Source organism: Vigna umbellata, chromosome 10, assembly GCF_029865625.1.
Source record: "Vigna umbellata cultivar VRB3 chromosome 10, Vumbellata_1.0, whole genome shotgun sequence".
Lineage (NCBI taxonomy): Eukaryota > Viridiplantae > Streptophyta > Magnoliopsida > Fabales > Fabaceae > Vigna > Vigna umbellata.
The window spans coordinates 21,474,810-21,499,133 of NC_142174.1; the positions used below are offsets into that span (position 1 = coordinate 21,474,810).

General features: G+C 32.8%; 1 protein-coding gene and 1 long non-coding RNA gene across 2 annotated transcripts; one reads left to right on the plus strand and one right to left on the minus strand.

Annotated features, from left to right (window-relative positions):
* Positions 1-77: 77 nt before the first annotated feature.
* LOC148192166 (uncharacterized) lies at positions 78-2,782 on the minus strand. The gene is made up of 3 exons (XR_015782725.1): positions 2,389-2,782; positions 2,192-2,283; positions 78-390 (listed from the first exon to the last, which is right to left on the minus strand). It is a non-coding gene; the product is annotated as an uncharacterized LOC148192166 (long non-coding RNA).
* An 8,250-nt stretch (positions 2,783-11,032) lies between these two features.
* Positions 11,033-14,451, plus strand: LOC124834187 (syntaxin-22-like). The gene is made up of 7 exons (XM_047308828.2): positions 11,033-11,445; positions 11,614-11,707; positions 11,995-12,134; positions 12,638-12,712; positions 13,139-13,296; positions 13,414-13,514; positions 14,010-14,451. Exons 1-7 carry the CDS (start codon positions 11,258-11,260, stop codon positions 14,073-14,075), a joined length of 822 nt encoding a protein of 273 aa, XP_047164784.1. The 5' UTR covers positions 11,033-11,257; the 3' UTR covers positions 14,076-14,451.
* Positions 14,452-24,324: the final 9,873 nt, after the last annotated feature.

The window sequence follows — 24,324 nt, forward strand, 5'->3', positions numbered from 1 at the left end:
AGTGCAGTCTTAAGATTTACAGTAGCTGCTCTGAAAGGAAACAGCACATTCAGCAATTTACATCAACTGCTCACGCATTTTAAACTGAATGTGCAGCACTTTACAGTATTTAGAAATTCATAAAAGGTACAAAACCAGTTACTGGACAAACGTTCTGCAGAAATATACAGTCAACGTCCCAAAATGCTATACAGAAAGACTAAATACTACTAATACTGTATGAACAGCGCTGCAAAACTATACACAGAACTATCAAAAATACAGCACTGAAAAGTGCTAAAGCTAATACAGAAACGGGTCTCTACTGCTCAGCTTTAACTTCAACTTCCACAAGGTTGGCATCCTCCAAATTTTCTTCTTCCAGTATAGTTTCAAGGGGTGCCTCACCATCTGCTCACATCCACAACGGATGATCATTGCATTGACAAGACGGACATACAGAAACAGTAGACAACACAAGGAAATTGCAAGGGTAAGCTTAGGTAATTTAATTCAATAAAATCAACATAATTTAACTTATAAAATCAGTCATACAATTCATACAACATTAAACACATATCCATTCAAACAGTAACTCATCCAATTCTCATAATTAAAGACTGTCCGGACTGTAAGATCCATGTATCTACAGGCGTTCTTTGCACCCGGGTGATGTAGTAACTGGGATACCCTCAACAGCTGCCACCCGAGGTTAACCCTTATCAGCCCAAGTACTATAAGGACTAGGGCCTCCTGCCATTCCCACGCATGAACTACTCTCCTCTACATGAGGATGAGCAATCATGGAATATCAGGATGAACAGCCATCAGTAGCTTAATCCATGGTCATACTACACTACTTCTCATATTCACATCATGGAGACGTTCCTCCTTGGAACGCTCTTTCATAATCCAATCCAATAAATCCATTCCAAATACCATTCGCATATTTTCACAATTTCTCTTATTCAAATTTTCATTCTGTGTTCACTCTCTTTATTTTAAAGAACGTTCATCACTCAATAAATAGGGACGAACATAATACAGTACTCAAACATTCACGTTTCTGAACAAAAGAAACGTACCATTTATCAACTTAACTACATTACAACACTTAATAATTGGAAGAAAACTGATCTGAGAAGAGATGAGTAATACTTAGAAGAATCTTAAATCTAAAGACTCCAGGTAGAATCCAAAGGATAAAGCCAATAAGAAATATTTAGATAAACAATCAAATGTAATTGAATTCAGAAAAACAACACTGCCAGTCAAAGGCTGAACGTTAATTAACAATTTGAACGAACGTCATATACGTTCGCTCACGAAGCAATAATAAGACGAGCGTTCAATTATAAAAGCAAACATTGCTCAGGACGAACGCCAGGTCAATGACCGAGCATCAAATAGAACGAACGCACATAGAAACGAATGTGCACGGAAACGAACACGCATGGGAACGAACGTTCAGTATCAGACCGAACGCTAACTGGGACGAACGCTCAATCTAAGATTGAGAGTTCATTTGGACGAACGCTCAGTATAATACTAAGCGCCCCTTATGACGAACGCTGGTAAACAAAACCGAGCGTCCTAACTATACTTCACTTTACATTTTTAATGGTTGGACCCGCTAGGCTAAGCCGAACGCTCACCTAACTCTTAACACCAACAACGCTCGTTCTTGATCAGGTCCTTTCCAAAGGAAAGAGCCCTTATTCTAAGTGATATTCCAGGGAAAACCGAACGGTATAAGACCGTTCGATAACGAGCGTACATGATCAATCAGAGAAGATCAGATTTCCAGATTTTTCAGACACTATACTTCACAGTTTTTATACGATTTGTAACTTAGAATTTTCATCTTCACCATAAATCTTATACATTACAGAATTCATATTATCTCCTCAAACTATACAGAGTTTTCCATCTTTCCAGTTCAAACATATCACCATCAACATACAGTAAAAATCATCTTTCCAAATTATACAGAATTCAATCAAATCTCAACTCATACATATCATTCTCTGCATACAGTTCAAACAATAACATCATCCACATACATTTCCAAACTTTATCAATCATATACAACCAGTACAACAGACTCGTACATGCATACTCCAAAATTCATACAATTCAAACATCCAGTACACTTCATTACTGTCATAAACATCAACCGAGTATTAAATCAAATTACTCAAGCTTCCCTTACCTGTTACTGCAGTGTACTTCCAATTGCTCAGAATTTCACTCTTTCACTCACGGCTTTCTATCCAGAAATTCACTGAACCACTTCTACTAAATCTAATACACCAAAAATCATAACAGATCAGACTTCTAATCCTGCATGCAACCAGAATTTTGGTTCGCATGAACTAAGTGGACAATTGTGCAGAAACGAGAACTTACCAGTTCAGTTCTCAATTCTGTTCGGATCAGAATAGTGCTCACGGTGCAGGGAAACTTTCTCCTATGTCTGAAATGAGATCAGAGGGTTTGATGGTAAGTTATCTTAAAGAGGAGATGAACAAGTGCAGAGAAATTTCAGAGAGAATTTGAGGTTAGAATTTTCGAGAGAAGGAAGGTGATTGCATGCAGAGAATGGGAAGAGTTTTCCTGAAAATTTACTTCCTTCTTTCACAGAAACTAACTCCCATTCTCCATACACCACTTGTCTTCCATTATCATTCGCAGAGTGCTTCCACTGTGACACATGGCAGACACATGCAGTGGGAATGTGAGTGGATTTTGACGTGGCAAAACGCATCATAAGAGTGATCAGAGAGTGGTTTTGTGTGCTAATTAAATCAGGTTCTCACATATTATCTATATCCGAATAACCTAATAATTAAAATGGTCAGATTGGATTTTAAAATATAAATGTGAGTTATGATGGATTGATTATATCTTATTGAAACTCAATTCTTTAATGTTGTTCAGCTTTATAAGAAACTCACCTTAAGGAAAAATTTATTGAAAATGTAAATGTGAATTTAAATACCACGAAAATTTAAGTATAAATCTAAATTTCACTAAAAATAATAATTTTGAGTCATTATCTTTTTAAGTTATAAGTATTGTTAATTTTTAATATGGGTTAGACTAAGATCTTATTATGGCATGTACTGGTAAAGTTTTTTTTTTTGTAAAAAAAAATCATGAATTGTATTAAAAATCATTTTAAAAGTAAAATATATATATATATATATATATATATATATATATATATATATTATGATTATAATATAAAAAAAAGTTGTTGAATGAATTAAACTTGTCTTTTATAGAAAATTGTTAAAATTATCGTAATTTAATTAACTTTTATCTGTTCTTTTATGTGGATATTTTTGTGGCGATAAAAAATAATAAATATAATTAAATTATTTTTATATAATTACTATCTCAATGAAAAACACTTATCAAAGCATAACAAACAAGATTATAATAAAATATATGAACAAGTTACAAAAATAATTTACTCTCTATTAATTATTATAACTATACAGTAAAAATATTTTCAATTTGACATAGTTTAACTGAACTAAAAGAACAGATAATAGACTACTTAACAAAATATGCAGACAAGGACATTTACAAAAATCAATCTTTCTTATTAATAAATACATAACGTTTTCATTTAAATAATAATTTCAATTTTTAATACCATAGAGGTACGGATATAATAATCTATCTTATTATTATTATCACTTCTTACCATCATATTATTATTATTATTATCATCTTTTTTACATTATATAAAGATAACTAACGTTAACATTATTCTTAAATGTTTTCCTGTTGTTGTGAGTGGTAGTGTTGTAACAAATGAATTGTTCTTTTTATCTGGCATGATTACACAATTCTGAACTACTTTCTTTTGTACTTTCTTTTGTACTTGTAATGGGCAACTATTGTTGTTTTAACAATATCAAACAGGGTGTTTCTTCCCGCACCTCTAACACTTCATCTTGTATCTCCAACTTTTTCAAAAATAACTTTTTAACCTTAGTAAATATTTTGTTTACTGTTTTTCTTTCTATTTAAAGTAATCCTATACTAATTTAACTCTGCACCATTTTAATAAAATTTTTAAAGGTTTAAACCCTCTCTTGGTCCTCATTTTTGTATGAAAATCTCAGTTCGGTTCTCATTTTTTCATCTGCTTTAATTGGGTCATACTTTTTGTAGAAATGAACACATTTTACCCTAGTCGTTAACTAGTCTAAGACGACGTTAAACTTATCTGAGCTGTATTTTTTCTTTTATTGACGTGGCATTGTGCACTAAAATTGAATGACTCTTGTGTTTTATCCAGGTGGACGACCAAGCCCTAACATTTAAGGGCATTCCCTCTCATCCAAAGTATATTTTCGTCTTGGGAAAGAAGAGGTTCGTCTTTCGTCTTTCGTCTTCGCCAAGCACACCTGTTGTCTTTCGTCTTCACCAAGCACTGTGGTGTTGAGGTGTTGGTAAGGATGTCTCGTTCATCTTCCTCTTACAAATGTTTGGGTTCGGCCATGCAACATGTAGTGGTAGTCTTAGGAGGTTGGGTACAAAACCAACATGCTTCTGTGGTCAGAATGCAGTGTTCTGTATTGCGATAGGGGAAAAAATTTTGGGGTTGTCCTAACTTCAAGGTCAGTTTTACATAAGCATAAATGTTTGTCTATTTATTTGGGTTTTCACGAAGGAGTGTGTGTTCTTGTTGAACAGGGTGGGAGTGAAGAGTTTGTGGGCTGCAACTTCTTTCAATGGTGCATTGAAGAATGAAATGAAGGAAATGGGCTGAATGTAGAAGAAAGGAGTGGTAGTGTAAGAAATGAAGAAGTGGGTGTGATGAGCATGGAACACAGTGTGTTGCAGATGGAAGAAAGATATGGTGAAAAGATCATAATGGCTTTTATAGAGAAAAGTTTAGTTAAGTTGGAAAAGTGGTTGAAATTCTTAGTGGGTATGATCTTTGTGATATTTGTTTTGAATGTAATTGTATTAGCAATGTTGCTGAAACTTGGTTGATATATTGTCTCATTTGATTTCATTGTTGAAACTTAGCTTTTATGTAATGTGTTTATTTATGAAGGTGAGTGATTACAGTGATAATGTGTCTGATTTAATTTCTTTTAATTATATTGATAATTTAAGTGGAATAATCATAAAGCAAAATCATGACTGATTAAGTGGAATAATCACAAACATCATAAAGCAATGAGAAATAAAGATCATGAGTGATAACGAAATTGGGCAATAATCACTTTGTCATAACCAAAATCCTTGTCTTACATCATAACAGAATGTGTTCAAAATGATAAGATCATTGTCTTACATATCCAAAATACATCAACTTTCATATCCAAAATACATGAAGATTACATCATAACAGAGTGTGTTCAAAATGATAGAGCAAACATTTGCTACAAAATAAAAATAAGTTCAGTACATTAGATCATTCATCAGATTATTCATCAGATACAGACATAGTTGTTTCGTGAGTAATAGGAACTTGTGTTGTTGAAGGTTGGCTAGGTTCTGGTTGTTCAGGACATTGGTCAGTACCAAGAATAGTAGATTCTTGAGTTATTGGAACATCTGTTGGTGGAGGTTGGGTGACTTCTGCTTGTTCAGCAGATTGGGCAGTAGGAACCTCTACTGTTGGAGGTCTTTGTAGACAACCTTTTTTATTGTGTCCAAGTTCTTTGCAGATGGCACATACTTTTTTGTGCCCACCCTTTCTTAATTCAATGTCATTCTTCTTCAACTCCCAATCCTCCAGTCTTCGTTTCTTCTTGAGCCTTCCTGGCATTGTCCTCTTCTTTGGTGGTATATATCTGAATAGGGTGTAACCTACCAAACATGTTGACCATTGATAGGGTTAATAATTGTGTTGTAAGTCTCTTCATAGGTAGACTTCCTAAAGTAGTGCCGATGTATTTTTCTGCATTTATATTAAAAAATTTCATTGCATTTATGACATGACTACAAGGAATGCCAATAATTGCCCATTTTCTACATGTGCAGTCCATGCTGTCAACATTCACAACAAATTGTTGCCCAAACACGAAATGAAATACCTTACCTTATACGTTCAATCAGAAAACCAACCACGAAACGAAATACCTTACCTTAGTTAGCGTCAACTATCGGTAGGATTCTCTTCGTCTTGCCTAAGATTGCAGTTGGTGATCATCTTCCGCTTCGTCTCGCAACAAGGAAATGAAATCCTCAATTCCAATTTCAAATCCCTAATTTTGATATACCTAAAGTGAATAAAGGAAAGTAAATAATGTCACATCACCACTGTTTATTTAATCAAAACACTCCACGTAAATGAGGAACATGCATCAGCACATTCTCTCTGCACCACGTGGCCTTAATTTAACGTCATCTGAGACCCGTTAACGGTTAGGGTAAAATGTGTTCATTTATACAAAAATATGACTCAATTGAGACAGATGATAAAATGAGGATTGAATTAAGATTTTCATACAAAAATTAGGACCAAGGGAGAGTTTAAACCATTTTTAAAACATTGTCTATTATTTATAATTTAATAACTATTTAATTTAATTTAAAAATTTAATATTATATAATATTTTTTCATATTTTAATAATGATTAAAATATGATTTGTATTATATAATAATTATATTACAAAAATTAAAATTAAAATTAAAATAATTAAAATAAAAGTAATAAAAATAAAAAAAATTCTATAAAAACTAATTTAATATATATAAATATATTAAATTAATAAAATAAAATTTTGAAATTTTTAGATTCTTATTTATTATTTTTATTATTAATTCTTTTAATATTACTACTATAATAATATAAATTATATTTTAATAGTTATTTAAAATATAAAATATATAAAATAATATTAATTTTTAAATTGAATTAAATAATTAATAAAATATAAATAAAAAACAAATTTTTATCGTCGGAATTGGAAATCCAATAACATAGTTATAGATACCAATATCCGATGACATTTTTTTTAAATTTTATTTTCTATTTAAAATTTATTAATAATTTAATTTTTCATATAATAATTATATTACAAAATTAAAATTAAAATATTTAAAATAAAAGCAATAAAAATAAAAATAATTATATAAAATCTGATTTAATATAAATATATTAAATTATATTAAAATATTAAATTAGTAAAATAAGATTTCGAAATTTTTAAATTTCTTAATTATTATTATTTTCTTTGTTTTTTTAATATTACTACTATAATACTACAAATTATATTTTAATAATTATTTAAATATAAGATATATTAAATATTACAAAATTTTTAAATTAAATTACATAATTAATACGGTATAAAAAAAAAACAAATCTTTAAAAACTTTTTGTCAGAATTGGATATCCAATAAAATAGTTATCGGATACCAATATCCGATGATTTTTTTAAAATTTATTTTTTATTTAAAATTTAATAATAATTTAATTTTTCATATAATAATTATATTAAAAAATTAAAATAAAAATAATTAAAATAAAAATAATAAAAATATAGACAATTATATAAAATCTGATTTAATATATAAATATATTAAATTATATTAATATATTAAATTAATAGAATAAGATTTCAAAATTTTTAAATTTCTTAATTATTATTATTTTTAGGTTAAATATATTTTTAGTCCCTAAACTATTAAACGAATTTGTTTTTAGTCCTTCTTTCAAACTAAGCTACATTTTCATTATTCTCTTTAAATTTTTCTTCTTCCAAAACTAACAGCGTTAAAAATCAGTTGAGGTGTCTAACGGTAATATGTCCCATTATTTTTTTTCTGACCCTGAATCAATTTTTTAGGCTTTTCTCCCTCCCTCCCTCTCCCTCCTTTTTCACGCCCAATTTCTCTCCCTCTCGATCCGCAACACGCCGTTTCTCTCCCTCTCGATCTGCGACCGGTGCAAATCGAACTCAAACAAGTACCCTTGCTGCATCAAATTCCCAATCACAGAAAATGCAGAACCCGGTTGAAATTGCCTGAATTGCGAGACACTTTACTCCATCCACTGCCTCAATAAAATAATTCCACGTCGGCGACAACAACACCGTTTTTTCGGCGAGGAAGAATCTCAGCTTCGGCAGCCTCGGTCTTGTGATGCCGCAAACGTTAACACAAAGGTCGAAGCCCAGAGCGGCGACACCCTCCGCCGCAGGAAATCAAAGTTGCAAGTGCCAGCACCGGACAATCTTTGCTACGACACAGTTGCAGGGTTCATGGATGGAGAAGGTCAGAAACGTCATCACAGGCCAGAAGACCACGTAGTCCCAGGGAGACGCGGCGCAAGCGGATTCCGATTCATTCACTCTGCTTCGTTAATTCCTTTTAATTCCAATTTCGCCTTGCTTCTCCTTTCTAACATATCTCATAAAGTGTTATTACATTTTCTTAACCTAGTAAGATAATGATATTATTGATATCAGGTTTTGCGGTGGATGAAAATGAAGAATGCAAAAAGAATTGGCGCTTTTAAGGAGTTCATGGTTGGACGAAGCAGCGAAGCCACTTTTTCCTCTGCCTTCGAGAAATACGAAGCCATAATTCCATATCTTGGGGTTTTGGATAAATTCATGCTTCACGATGTTTATTTATGTATATATTAATTGATTTGCGATTTATTCTTCTGCCTTTGATCCTTTTGTTTTGTTATCTTCAGAATCTTCAAACTGCTCAAAAGCAAGAAGCGGCAAAGCATTGTGGCGGCAAAGCGGTTGTTACAGTGTGTGGGTGTGGGGTGAGGGACAAATCGACAAGGCAAGTCGTAGCAGTGGTAGGAGGAGAAGCTGGGCGTTAAGATGCAGGGAAGAAGAATGAGGGAGATGGAGAGAGAAAAGCCGGAAAGATTGATTGAAAAAAATGACGTGGCATATCACCATTTGTCACTTTAGCTGATTTTTAATGCCGTTAGTTTTGGAGGATAAAAAATTATATTTTTTTAAAAAGAACGATCAAAATGTAGCTTAGTTTGAAAAAGAGACTAAAAACAAATTCGCTTGATAGTTTAAGGATTAAAAACATATTTAACCCTTATTTTTATTTTTATTTTTTAATATTACTACTATAATAAACTATATTTTAATAGTTATTTAAGTATAAAATATATTAAATAATATTAAATTTTTAAATTAAATTAAATAATTAATAAAGTATAAATAAAAAACAATGGTATCGGAAATAGAAATTCGATAACATAGTTATCAGATACCAATATCTGATGACTTTGTTTAAAAAATTATTTTCTATTTAAAATTTAATAATAATTTAATTTAAATGAAAAGGTTATATTTTAATAATTATTAAATTATGAAAAGATATTAAATAATATTATATTTTTAAATTAAATTAAATAGTTATTAAATTATAAATAAAAGATAAAGTCTTAAAAATTTTATTTAAAAGTGTGTAGAGTTAAAAAAGTACAGGAGTAGGATTACTTTAAATGGAAAGAGAAAAAGTAAAAAAAAATATATACTGAGGTTAAAAATAAATTTTTAGAAAAATTGGAGGTGGAGGATAAAGTAGTGGAGGTTCACGATGAAACATTATACCAAACAAGCTACGAATTCTACATATTTGGGCCACTATTATTTGACTCATCTAGCTCCCCAGCCTGGACCCGTGAATTATTCATATTTGGGCAACTTTAATTGTGTTTAAAGTAGCATACTCATATTATTTGCTATTTTGGGGATTTTGTCTATTTTCATTCAAGAACTAAAAGGGCCTTTATTAAAAATAATATAAAAGTGTACTAAAAGGTCACGAATAAAGTTTTTTTTTTTTTATGTAAACATAATGTTTATTATTTGTCATGAATTTACGAGGTTATTTATGTATTTGAATATTGTTTTAAGAAAGACTTTTAAAAGTTTTGGTTAAGGAGTGATTTTTTTTCTTAAGTTGTATGATTTTTTAAGTTAATGAATAGTTTTTTAAAATCTTAAATAAAAATGATTCCGGTGCTTGTATTTTTATAAACACAACTTAAAATTTCTCATATTTTTCGTGTTCTATTATTTTTATTTTGATAATATAAGTGATTTAATGTTTTATTTTCATAAATAATATATATAGTAATTTTTACGATGAATTTGGTGTGATTTCTCTTACTTCGAATTTTTTTATTTTCATTTTTTCTAATAATTTTTGACATAATATAATTTATTTATAAACTTTATAATTATATACTTTAAATTTTATAATTATATATATCTTTTTATTTTATATTTTATAATTTATTAGTTTTAATTTGGTTTAAAAATAATTTGTTAAATATAATAAATATTTAAAGAAGATATCGTCACTATAACTTTTTTTAGTAAAATGTGAGTCTAAAATAATTGTCACTTTATATAATTAAGAATAAAATCTAATGTTATATACTCAACTCACATATTTTAAAATTTTAAAAATTCAATGAAAAAATTTAAATAACTTTTTTTAGAAAAAAACTTAAAACATGAACTACTTAATAATGTCTCGGTAGGTCCCTATTTTCGGCGTGAATCTCAAATAGGTCCCTTTTTTTTTTGGCGTCTCAATTGGGTCCCCATTTTTGTAAAATTGTAACAATTAGGGGTCTGCCGTCAAATTGGACAAACGGCCGTTTAATTGTTTCTTACGTGGCATGAACAGTGTTTTCAGTAATGACACGTGGCATGATTCCCATCTGACACGTAAGAAACAATTAAACGGCCGTTTGTCCAATTTGACGGCAGACCCCTAATTGTTACAATTTTACAAAAATGGGGACCCAATTGAGACGCCGAAAAGAAAAGGGACCTATTTGAGATTCACGCCGAAAATAGGGACCTACCAAGACATTAAACCTATTATAAAACTTAGTCATGATAGAACGACATTTTTTGAATACATTGGCTGATTAAAAAAAGCAGAGAGGAAAAGTCCCCATGTTATTATAATCTGCTCCGCTGGAAGGAACACGTGTTTTGTGGGTCCACGTGGACGTGCCGATAGGGAATTACAACCAAGAGTTCCATATTTTAATTTATACCGATGAAATCCTCACTCACTCATCATCACCATCCAACATTCTTCAACTCTCTAAATCGCATTAACAATTTTGATCATTGCAAACTACAAATCTCGGTCTCCGGAATTCGCCACATTCCCCCAATCCACGTATCCCAAACACTAACTTTACTTCCCTTCTCAATTCCAGAATCTTCTCCTCCAACAGAGAAATAAAACTTAGGGTTACACATAGTTATTCAGTTAATTAATCATACAAAAATGAGCTTTCAGGACATCGAGTCTGGACGGCCTTTTGCTTCCGGGCGCAACCTGATCAACGGCAAACAAGATCCTACGCAAGCGGTGGCTTCTGGCATATTTCAGATCAACACCGCCGTCTCCACGTTCCAGCGACTCGTCAACACCCTCGGAACCCCCAAGGACACGCCCGAACTCCGCGAGAAGTTGTAAGATCATCATCATCGTCGTATCTTCATTCTCTCTTTCTCTCTATCTGCCTCGATTTTGTTGTTTTGATTGATCGGAATGCAAATTGCTTGTCGTTTAAGACATCGATTGGATTGAGCTTTGTTGCTATTACGGTGATGTGGCTGACGCGTATTAGCATTTTGCAGGCATAAGACAAGACTGCACATTGGACAATTGGTGAAGGATACTTCGAATAAACTTAAGCAAGCTAGTGAGATTGATCACAATGCTGAAGTTAATGTAATGCTTTCTACTTTAATTCAACATGCAAAGCGTCTTAGACTTGTTTTTGTCTTTATCAGATTCTGTAATGAATGAGCTTCTTTGTAAATTATTGAGTTTATTGCTTAGCTGGCACTTTTATATAACGCGGTCAAGATTAAAGGAGTTTTGGGGTTTACTTTTGAGTGGATGCATGTGTTGTATTTTTGATAGATTATTATGTAATGAATTATTGGTGGTGTGATCTTGAGTTTTTTTTTCCTTGAAGGAAGAAGTGGCGTTCAATGACCTGTTTGTATTTGCAGGCGAATAAGAAGATAGCAGATGCTAAGCTTGCAAAGGATTTTCAGGCGGTGTTGAAAGAGTTTCAGAAGGCTCAGCGTCTTGCAGCTGAGAGGGAAACAGCTTACACACCTTTTGTTCCACAAGCAGTTCTTCCATCCAGGTATAATGAACTGTTTTTGTATTGTTTGAATCAGCCAATACATGTTATAATATGTCAACAAATATTATTAATTTGGTTTTATTGTTGTAAGTAAAATATTCTGTTTGATTAAATTAAGCTGTAAATATTCTGTAAATTAGAGAACCGGTCTTTACTTCTCTGAGAGGATCATAGGAAGATCTATTCTTTTTTCCCATTTTGTAATCATCTATTTCGGCACATTATTATCCCCTTTCTATAAGAGACAGTTTGACTGAAAAATTATGCGCATAACTATTTTCGTAGTTGGAGTTTAACTATGTATGAGGCAAGATGCTCCCTGTGTTTGTGTATGTGACTTGTATATAGAAGCAACTTTATTGCTTGAACGTTTGGAACAATGAACTACAAGGTTTCTTTTGGTGAACAGTTGTGTTTCTCTAGTTACCTGTTTGCTGTTGTTTCTAATCTTTATTACCTATTCGTAGACTGCTAATGATATGGACTTTCCTTCCTGTTTGCAGCTATACAGCTGGCGAAGTAGCCATTAGTTCTGATAAGACTCCTGAACAGCGGGCCCTTCTTGTCGAATCTAGAAGGTGATTTCTCTCATTTATAGTGAACGAGTGATTTGCAGATTTATTTTCATGAGATTATTATTTTTCTTAAAAGATTAAGAGCGCTACTTCTACTATGGATACTGGATAAAATTGCAACATACTGGCAAGATCCACTTATCATTTGATTTAATTAAAAACTTAGCATCAAATTATTTATCTGAAGGTTGCTTGTCAAATTCAACTAATTTCACGTTTCATCTGTAATGGCAAAGTGTCGTCTTCTGTTTTTTCCTTGGTGTGGCAAAAGGATTTGGTGATTTGATTATGGGCCGGTCTACCACATTACTAAGTTCGATAGAAAAACTAACTGAACATGAATTTGTAATATTTGAACACACTAATTTTTAAGTTTGACCATTTGCATTATTTTATTTTCTAAGCTCTTGTATTATTGATGCCACACAGACAGGAAGTGTTATTCTTAGATAATGAGATTGCATTCAACGAGGCTATCATTGAGGAAAGAGAGCAAGGCATTCAAGAAATCCATCAGCAAATTGGTGAAGTGAATGAGATTTTCAAAGATCTTGCTGTGCTTGTCCATGAACAAGGAACAATGATTGGTAACTTACTTTTTCACCCATTCGCTTTTCTAAGTGCATATATTCCTGTATTAAATCTATTTTTAATGTCTAGACTTGATTACGTTATTTTTATGTAAAAAATTTCCACTTCTGTAGATGATATTGGGTCCAATATTGAGCATTCTCATGAAGCAACTGCACGAGCAAAATCTCAACTTGCCAAAGCATCAAAGACGCAAAGATCAAATTCATCTTTGGTAATATATAATGTCTCTTATTTATTATTGGGATTTTAGGTTTAGATCCCCTTTGTGGTCATCACATAAATTTAGATGCAGAATTTCTTGAATAGATATAGATGTTTTGGGGGCTAAATGAATTGAAGCCTTCATAACTTCAGTTTGAACTTTCGAAAGGCTACATAATATGAGTAATATTTATAAAAAGGACAGAGGCCTTGTTTTACACAGTTTAAGTCGATATTTTGGGCTTTGGTCGCCTCTTGGATGGTTTTCTGTTTCCATGGTGGATACCATTTTTCTTCGTGTTGAGATAGGAATTTGTTTTAGGGGGCGGGGTTATGGCACGGTGGTGAATGATTAATAATATAACAATTTCCTTATGTTCAATTTCTAATTATGAATGACGGATACAGTGTATTGTCCTTTGATCCCACCTATTCTTTATCCTTTTAAATCTTTATATATTTTTCTTTGTTAAACGCGAATGTTCTTGTTTGTTTTTATATGTAGACGTGCTTGCTTTTGGTGATATTTGGGATCGTGCTTCTAATCGTCATCATTGTCCTTGCTGCTTAGTCAAAGACTCAATTTTATTATGAATTAGATGCACTATTTACAGAGCTGCAGATAGGATCTCCCTCGCTGATGATTAACTCTGAGTGACGATTTACCAGATCTCATGAATGACCGGGACCTTGCCTCATCTGGTTTCAGTACGTGACGTGGGAATATTAACATTAGTGTATCGTTATTTTTCTTTCGGGTATATCTTCTCGGTTCTTTGTTGGTGCTTGGGCTTTTTAAGGATGTGTCACAACCACAACCTGCTTGTTGTGTTGGTTTTTTTCCTTAATAAAAGAAATATTAACGTGTTCTTTTACCTGTGAATGCAAGTTGAAAGATAGCATTGTTAACTCTACTTGGCAGTATCTATATAATTTATTTATTTTTATTTTCCGCCGTTGGAGCTGTGGGCTTCCTTTCCCGAATTTGGAACTTTGTAATCGTTCTACAATTCTCCGACTAGTTATTGATTATGAATTCTTAAAATTTTAATAAAATTAATTTTAACTTATAGATATAATAATCTAATATATAAATTACAGTATATATATATATATATATATATATATATATATATATATATATATTGATTTACTTTAAAAAGTTATTTATTATTTTATAAACTAAGTTAATCAATTCGATTGAAATCTATTTAAATCGTGGATGCTGTAACATCCCAAAATACAATAATAATCATAATTTAGAATTAATTACATTGCATAATCAAATAATGCAGTCTTACACTAAAAAGAAAACAACGATCATAAACTGAACGGCTTTAAGTACAGAATTTAATACATTAATACTGAGGTAACAAGAGTTCGGGATGAACGGTTTTACAAAACCAAATAACCGAACGTTCAAAAATCAAAATTAACTAGCTCTCATTTATTAATAACCGGAAGCTCTCTAAGGCTCGGCCTTGACTTCCACATCTACCAGATTCTCCTCTTCAATTATATCTTCCAACAAGGCATCTCCTTCTGCTCACATCCACACGGATGATCATTGCAATTGACAGGACGGACGTACAAGAAGACAACACAAGGAAACACAGGGTAAACTTATGTAATTTAATTCATACATCAACATTTAAAGTAACATTCCAAACAACACAAGACTATAGTTCAACATGTATAACCATACAAAAATATCTCTAGACGGACCGTCCGGACTGTATGAATCTGTGTAGTTATAGGCGTTCTTGCACCCGGGTGATGTAGTAACTGGGATACACTCAACAGCTGCCACCCGAGGTTAGCCCTATCCAAAGTACCCCTAAGGACTAGGACCTCCTGTCGTTCCCACACATGACCTACCCCCCTCTACGTGAGGACGAGTACTCACGGAACATCAGGATGAACTGCCAGCATTAGCATGCCCACAATCATACTTTACAAAATTCCATATTCATCCATACATGAGTCGTTCCTCCCTAGAACGCTCGTTCAAAATCCACAAACATTATTTCATCTCATATATGTTCATTCCTTATAATTCTTCACTTTAATATCATTTTCGTCTTCCATTTCAATTTCATAAAATAACGAGCGTTCAGCCCTCTTCATAATGAGGACGAACGTTAAAAACGAGACCGAGAGATCATCGTTTCAGAAAAGAATAAAACCGACATTTAATATTTAACGAACGTCATTTACCACTTGAATCAGTTGAATGAACTAACTCTAAGAAGATCCGATCAATACTCCATAATAATTTAGGTACAAAGGCTCTAGGCTGAATTCAATTGGATAGAGGCACCTCAAGACGATTAAATGACCATAGCGAGAACAGTTCAATTATAGAAACCGACTGTTAGTCAATGACGAAACGCGGTACACGGAGTTACTGAAATTTGGACGAACGCTATTTCCACCCGTTTGGTAAGTAACGACAAGGACGAGCGTTCGGTATAAGACCGAGCGCCACTCGTAACATACGCTTTGGGTCAAGACCCATCGCGGAGTTGTACTCATAATAGAAATAAAAATAAAGGTAATATGAGATGGTGAAATTAGGATTTAGGAATAACTGAGTGTTCAAAGGTATATTTATAAAGTTTCTCAACTCCTCACATAATACTCAGGGCATCTACGTTTGGCCGAACGCTCAAACGTAGCACTAATACAAGAGGGCGTTCGTCCTTAACTAGGATTCTTTCCGAATGAAAGAATCCATTACCAAATCATTTTCATTAGAAAATCGAACGGTCAAGGACTGTCCAGTAACGTACGTACACACTCATAAGGGAATTTCTTATCATAGTCAATGTTATCAAATTTCAGTTTTAACATATAGTCTCACCCATCTATAATCATACCATATTCAAATAATCATATCTTATATCATTAAATAACAGAAATCTCATACAGTTCATGCATCATAACATAGCCCCATTATTTTCATATCCAAATCAATTCAACGAACGTTCATGCAACACATATTCATATAAATTAAATTAATAAGCTTCCCTTACCTCTGAGCGTGAACGAACGTTCTCAGATATGGGCTAGGGTTTTCCTTCTAACAGAGGTCTCAACGTTCTTCAACACGTTCTACAAACTATAACTAACATAGACCAGACAAATACTCAGAATGATAGATTCAACTCATGCAACCAAGAATTTGGGTTTGCATGTTACGGAAAAAGGCACGAATGGAGGAAAGATGAACTTACCAGTTCAGAATCTTAAACTGATCGGTTCAAACGATCGTCCTCTACGCCGGAAGTGTAGAACTGGTGCCGGAATATTGATCGGAGGAGAGAAAGGGTGAGTTTTCTTAGAGAGAAGATAGGGTTTCTAGAGAGAAGAAGGAGGAAGATGGAAGATCAGATTTTGGAAAGAGAGTGCATGTAGAGGAGAGTGGAGTGTTTTTCTGAAAATCAAAGTTTTGCTCCACAGTCGAGAACGAACGTCCCCTCTTCAGTCGACACCTGTTTTCCACTAACTGATTTCCGGTTCTCCTTCGCTTGACACCTGGCGTTCATCATCTGAGTGTCGAGCCTCCCTCTTGACACGTGAATTCCACTAAGGACACGTGCTTGGATTTTACTGGTTTCTGACTTTTGATTTTTGCTGGGTCTGACACATGCTAAATGAACGACACAAGAAGACTCGCTTTAATTTAAATCAATTTTTTTTTAATTTAACATAATCTGTAAATTAAATAGACTGCTTAAATGAATATAAAAAAATTACTCAATTTAATTTAAATCACTCTTTTTGTAACTTAGCTTGATCCGGGTTATTTTGGATTCATTTATAATGTAACCTTATTTGGACAGTTAAATTGAACACTCCATGTAACCAAGATTCAGAGGATTCACGCCATTATCATAATTTTAAAAAATTATAACAGTCCTCAAATCTAATTTTATAATATTTCAAAAACAGTCCTTGCAATTCATCTCTTCCTTTACCACCTCTCCCGTGAACCTCTTTTAGAACTCAATGTTCTGCCCATCTCTAGTTTTAGAAATCAATCACGTGCATAAGACAGAGGATTAGATGTTTACCTATAGAAGTTCATAATGTCTTAAAGTGATAAACTATTCAGATTGTAAAGTTAAGAAATTCATATTTAAAAACGTCTTTCTTTTTGTTTGACTAGCGGTATCATTGGAAAAGTTAAAAATAATATGTGATTACTATTTTTACTATGAAGGTTGAGTTTGGAGTATGCTTTGATAACAATTCAAGTACACGGAGACATATCCATTTCGTCAATAGTTATTTATTAATCTTATCATTTTGTAATTCCTTCACTAATTAATAAATAATTATTACTATTTTTTATAAATTTTGCTTTAGGATTTTATTTTGCTTTTGGATTCAATAAATTATAATGACAATTTCTTTTTTGTTCAACATAATCAACAAAACAAAAATGTCAAGAACTAAAGAAAATATTTCATTTAACACCAAAACCCTCTATACCAAAGAGTTTTTGTCCATATAACCAGCTGATAATCGATTACAACCATGGTGTAATCGATTACCAGAGACATTTTTACTTATACAGGGTGAAGTCGTGCCCCTTACACGACTTCAGCACGTTGTAATCGATTACCAAGCATTGTAATCGATTACAACGCCTAAAGTCATTTTTGGGTGCACGACTTCAACTCTGATCAATGCTATAAGGTGAAGTCGTGCATGGGGGGCACGACTTCTTCATTTGAAGTCGTCTGGGGCCCTCCACGACTTGCCTAATTTCGTAATTTGAAATTTTTTTGCCTAGATTCGTAATTTCTTCTTCAAATTTGCCTACATTTGTACAAAAACTGTTAACAATGAAATCATTGCTAATATATACATACATCATTGTTATAATACTTATATTATTTGTTTAAACCCTCGGATCGTCCTCATATTTGTTGGAGAATCTCAAGTGTGTCCTCGTTTTTGCAGTTGTCTCAATTGGGTCCATATATTTGAAAAATTGAGCCAATTAAGCCCTGTCCGTTAAGTTTTCACAAACGGCATTAATAGATGTTATGCTGTATTTTTTTTAGATGGCGTGACATTGTGTATTAAATTGAATGAGTTATGTGTTGTAGAATCAACAATTCCACGTGGAAAAATAAATTTTTTATGGTTGGTAGCCCTAACATTTAAAGGGAACCCTTGACATCCAAAGTGTTATACTTCTTGGTCTAGGGGAAGAAGAGGTCGTGGAAGCACTATTGAGCTGAGGAATGTCTCGTTCATCTTCGTCTTGCAAATGCACGGGTTAGGGGCTTTCAATAGAGTAGTGGTAGTGGTAGCAGGTTGGGTGTAAAACCACTTGCTTTTGTGGTCACAATGCAATGTTCCACATTGCGAGAACCCCTAAAAACAAGGGTAAAAAATTCTGGGGTTGCTCTAACTTCAAGGTAAGTTTAATGGAAGCATAAATGTTAGTTTTATTTTGGGTTTTGATGAGGGAGTGTGTTTTCTTCTTCAATAGGGTGAGAGTAAAGATTTCGTTGGCTGCAACTTCTTTTAGTGGTGCAATGAAGAAGGAATTCATGAAGGAAATGTGCTAAATGTAGAAGAAAGGAATGCAAGTGCAAGAAATGAAGAAGTGGGTGAAAGTTTCATGAAGATGGAACAAAGTCAGATGAAGATGGAACAAAGTCTGATGAAGATGGAACAAACAAATGTTGAAAAGATGAAAATAACTTGTTTAGAGAAAAGTGTTGTTATGTTGGAAAAGTGGTTGAAGGTGTTAATGAGGATGGTCTTTGTTATATGTGTTTGTAATGTAATTGTAATATTAATGTTGATGAAACTTGGTTGATTTGTTAGTAGAATTTTATGTATTGTAATTTGCTATTTGTAATGTTATTGTGTGTTTTATTTGTAAAGGCGACTGATTAATGTTAAATACTATCTGATTTGATTTCTTTAATTATAACGGTCATTAAATACAGGTATGATCACTTATAGTGAATAAGGTAAAGAAAGTGCAAAAGAAACATCATAAAGCAATGGTCAATAAACATCATACAGGAATGATCATCAGATCAATAAGAAATGGTCAATAAACATCATAAAACATTGTCTTATAAGCAAAAGAAACCTGATAACAACATTGTCTTACATTATCAAAATACACCAAAAAAACTGATAAAACATTGTTCCTTGATCATTAAACATTACATCATATTTAAAAGACTGTCTTCAAAATGAAAGTGTAAACATGTTCTACAAATTAAAGATGAGTTCATTGATAAGAAGGAAGCACAGCAGATTCCTGAGTAATAGGCACATATGTTGTTGGACCTATTGTGACTTTTGTTTGTTGAGTAGATTGGTTAGTAGTAAGCACAACTGTTGGAGGTCTTTGTGGACAAGATCTTTTGTTGTATCGAAGTTGTTTGTAGAGAGCACATGTTTTTCTGTTCCCACCCTTTCTTAATTCAATGTCATTCTTCTTCAACTCCCAAACCTCTAGTCTTCGTTTCTTCTTGGACCTTCCTAGCATTGTCCTCTTCTTTAGGGTAATACATCTGGATATGATGTAATTTCCTAGACATGTTGACCATTGATAGGATAAATGATTGTGTTGTAGGTCTCTTCATAAGTAGACTTCATAAACCAATGTCCAATGTAGTCTTCTGCATTTAAATTCAAGAATTTCATTGCAGTAATGACGTGAGTGCAAAGAATGCCAGTAATTGTCCATTTTCTACAACTGCAATCCTTGTTGTCAACATTGAGAACAAATTACTCCCCAAATTGAGAAATGTGTCTGACTTCAAATAATTTATCTGATGACCACCTGTCATGAATAAAAATTGACAACACAATTAACAACACAATTAGCAACAAAGTAGTGATAATGTGAACACAAGTTAATTGTATGATTAAAGTTACATTGGTAACCAATATCTGGTTAACCATGATTCCTTTTGAAATTTGTTCAGAACCTTAGGGCAGATAAAACCTTGATATGATGCCATCTTTGTCTGTTGGTAGCCCATCTATTCATAATGTAAACCCTAATATCTTTTAACATGGTAATAATTGGCTTAGATCTAATATGAACTAGCACACTATTGAAGCCCTCACACATGTTGTTCACAAAAGTGTCACACTCTGATGTAGGGGTGAATCTAGATCTTAACCAAAACCTGGGAGAAGTAAATGTCAGTAAATATAATTGTCAAATGTGAGTATATAAAGTATTTATAACAGTGAATACATACCTAGGTGGAATGACGATCAAGTATTTAAATGGCTCTAAATTGACTTCTTTAATTTTCCTCATTTTAGACTCCCATTGTTGTGGATAAGTGGCTGTTGTTGCCCTCCACGTTAGACATTTAAGGTCTTTTCCAGGATATTTCTTTCTGAAGTTTGAATACAAATGTCTAATACAAAATCTTTGTTCTACCCCAAATAGAAGATCTTGAATAGCTGACAAAAGACGTTAACATTTTAAAATAGTCAAGCCAGCTGATTTATATGTGAAATATATTCTAATTAACATTTGTTTTGACTGACCTTTTTTTGGTCTGAAATAAATGTGCATGATGCACACACAACTTCCCCACCAAGGTCCTGAATGAGAAGCTTCAAGAACCAAGTCCACAAGTCTTTGTTTTCTACCTCAACAACAACATATGTTATAGGAAAAATTTGTTCATTTCCATCTCTTCCAATTGCTGTTACTAACTCCCCTCCATACTTGCCTTTCAAAAAGCATCCATCCAACCCAATAATGGGTCTACAACAAATGAAGTTATCTTTGCATGCCTTCAACCATGCATAAAAATCTATTGAATATACACTCACCGTTACTATTTTCAACCTTTGTTTTGACTGTTGAACCTAGATTTGTTCTCAGAAGCTCATGACCATAATCATAAATTCTTCTAAATTGTTCCTTTAATGACCCCTTAACATTATATTTTGCAATAGCTCTTGCCCTAAAAGCCATATTTCTACAAATTCCTACATTCCATTTCCTACTAACTTTGTCCCTAATTTCCATGACCTTCATATTAGGGTTTTCTCTGACATTTTTTTTCTTCCTTTCACTCAACCATTTCGAAGTCATCAACTTTACATTAAATCTCTACTAAAGCTGTGATCATTGATGAGTGCATATTTATGCCCACATTTATGCTTTAAAATTCAAATTTTTGATGGGATAATTATGCTTAAATGGTTGATTTTAAGTGAATTTGTGATGATTGGAATTGTTGGATTTTGGGAAATAAAGAGACGTAAAAAGTGAGTTTTAGTGCATAAATTATTCTTGGATGTTCTAATGTTTATTTGTGCAGCTGAGAATATGAGTTTTATTGGTCCAAATGGCAATTCAAGGCCCAAAATCATATTTTATTTGGAAAATTCAGAAGGGGCTAAAGTGTAGATAGAGGAAATTTCAAGGTATTTGTGCAATTTTTGAAAGTCAGAAAATCTAAAAGATAAAATTCAGTTGTTGAATTTAATTTGGGAGTATAACCAGAAAATATCTTCCAAATAATTTTATCATTATCTAAATCTTTTAGTTATTTGAAAGATATAGGATATAAGATAATTAAGTTAATATCTATCAAATATTCTTTAAAACTGATTTAATCTAATGAATATTTGAAAGATATAATATATCAACAGAAAATATCTTATCAACAAATTATTCAGAGTCCAAGCCCAATCAAGCCTATAGAAAGAGACCCAAGGGAGGTAGAAAGGGGGACTTCATTTAATTCATTCATTCTCTAATACTCCTCTCACTTTTCTTTCATCTTGTATTCAACTCCATTCATGGAGAGCTAAGCATCTAGGGTTATTCTGCTGTAATTCCATAACGGATTCTGAGGTTACGTTTAGTTAATGCAATTACTTTGATTATTGATTTAAGTTGTTCTCTCTATGTCTTTCATCTCTCTATCTTGTTAAAAGTAAAGATTTTTGCATCATAATGTGTTTGAATCTACATGCATATTGATTATATTAGTTCTAGGGTTTCTAGGTTTAATTGAGAATTTACTTTGATTTAATTTAGGAACTTTCATATGATTAAATGATTATTACTATCAATTGAGAATGTACTTTGGTTTATTAGTAATAATTTCAACTATAATCAATTGAGAATTTACTTTGATTGATTAGCTTTTAATTTGGTTAGGAGATTTAAGAATAGACATGATTAAACACAATAAAATTTGATTGAGAATGTACTTTGGTTGAATTTATTATGAATAATCTAGAAAGGTTTTGCATTTGATTGAGAATTTACTTTGGTTAAATGCATGATCGCCCTCAAATTAATTAAGAATGTACTTTAATTAATTTGAAACTTAAACAATAATCAATTGAAAAATTATCCGTGAATAACCGATGATGAATCTATCTTGGAAAAGCAGTGGAATTAGCCTATTTAATCATAACTGTTTTTAAGTTTCTTATTTATTCTTTAAACATTCTTCAACCATTAGTTTTATTCATAAGCATTGCATAACATTCATAAGAGTCAGATATTCGAAAGCAATTCCGTGTTCGTAGGGAGACGACTCAGGGTTACTTTAGCCCTATCTACTTTCTTGGATACTACTTGGCAATACTGAAGTTGCCTTGAAAAGTAGTATTAATTTGATAGCTTCAATGACAGCGTATCAATCATCAATCACTTTTCTTAGCTGCCATGACTTGGCACCACACATATAGGCACAATAAGCATACCATTTGCGATTCGCATTCCCCCCAAACACTTTACAAAAACCCTCTTCTTGTCATTCTTAATGAATTTTATATTTCTCCTATTACTGAGTGCCTAAGTACTAATCCCTTTTTCTCAGCTAAATAGGTTCCTACTTCCCATTTATATTTCCCCAAACTTTTAGGCATACTAAAAGTGGGAAACCAACTTTTCGGGATGAAATCATCACCCTTCTCACTATCTGGACCACTAACCAACTCATCTGACAACCACTCAATGTCAGACAAGCCACGAACATCATGAATGGAATCATTATCAGTTGTCCGTGAACACTCACCTACTAGAGTGCAAGGTTCTTCTCTCACATTTCCTTTAGAAGTCCCAATGTTACATTGAATGGTGACATCAACTAGACTTTGTTGACTGACAGACTCACATTCAACATCCTCATGCACATCCTTATCTACATCTTCATCCTCATTAACATTGTCATCTACATCTTCATCCTCATTTACATCTTCAGCCTCATTTACATCCTCATCCTCAGCCTCATCTGCATCCTTATCCTCTTCTACATCTTCTAGCTCAAAATCATGTACATATGTACCTCGGCCTCCTCTACATCATGTACCTCAGTCTCATCACCATCACCCTGACCCTCCTCCACTTGTCTTGCAACATCACCTTCATCATGAACATAAGCATCAACCCAATCAATCATTTCTATTATGTGTGGTTCCATGCTATTATGAACCACGTAGAGATGAACTTCATCATTTAACCTTGCAATGTTCACCATCTGCATAACACCCCGATCATCAGTTAATAATTATAACCTATCTGGTACCACTGACTCACCTCCTAAATTGTACCAAAGTTCTTTGACGTTTATATGACCTAAGTCTTTCCCTGAAGCTAATATGCCAAAATAGCTCCACAGGTCTGGATCACAAGACCATTGTATTGTCTCTCCATAAAATTTTAACTTCCCATTATCATCACTAACAAAATGTCCAGTATGGTGGACCACAACTTTAATACGTTCATCATCCATATATGAAGCACAAGCTTTTAACACTTGTACATTATGGAGGGAAAATTATTA

What these genes read in the sequence shown, in the direction of transcription:
- LOC124834187 (XM_047308828.2), top strand. Translation starts at nt 11,258, where the DNA reads ATGAGCTTTCAGGACATCGAGTCTGGACGGCCTTTTGCTTCCGGGCGC. An exon ending in CCCGAACTCCGCGAGAAGTT is followed by an intron (nt 11,446 to 11,613) that starts GTAAGATCATCA and finishes AGCATTTTGCAG; the next exon opens with GCATAAGACAAGACTGCACA. An exon ending in TGAACAAGGAACAATGATTG is followed by an intron (nt 13,297 to 13,413) that starts GTAACTTACTTT and finishes CCACTTCTGTAG; the next exon opens with ATGATATTGGGTCCAATATT.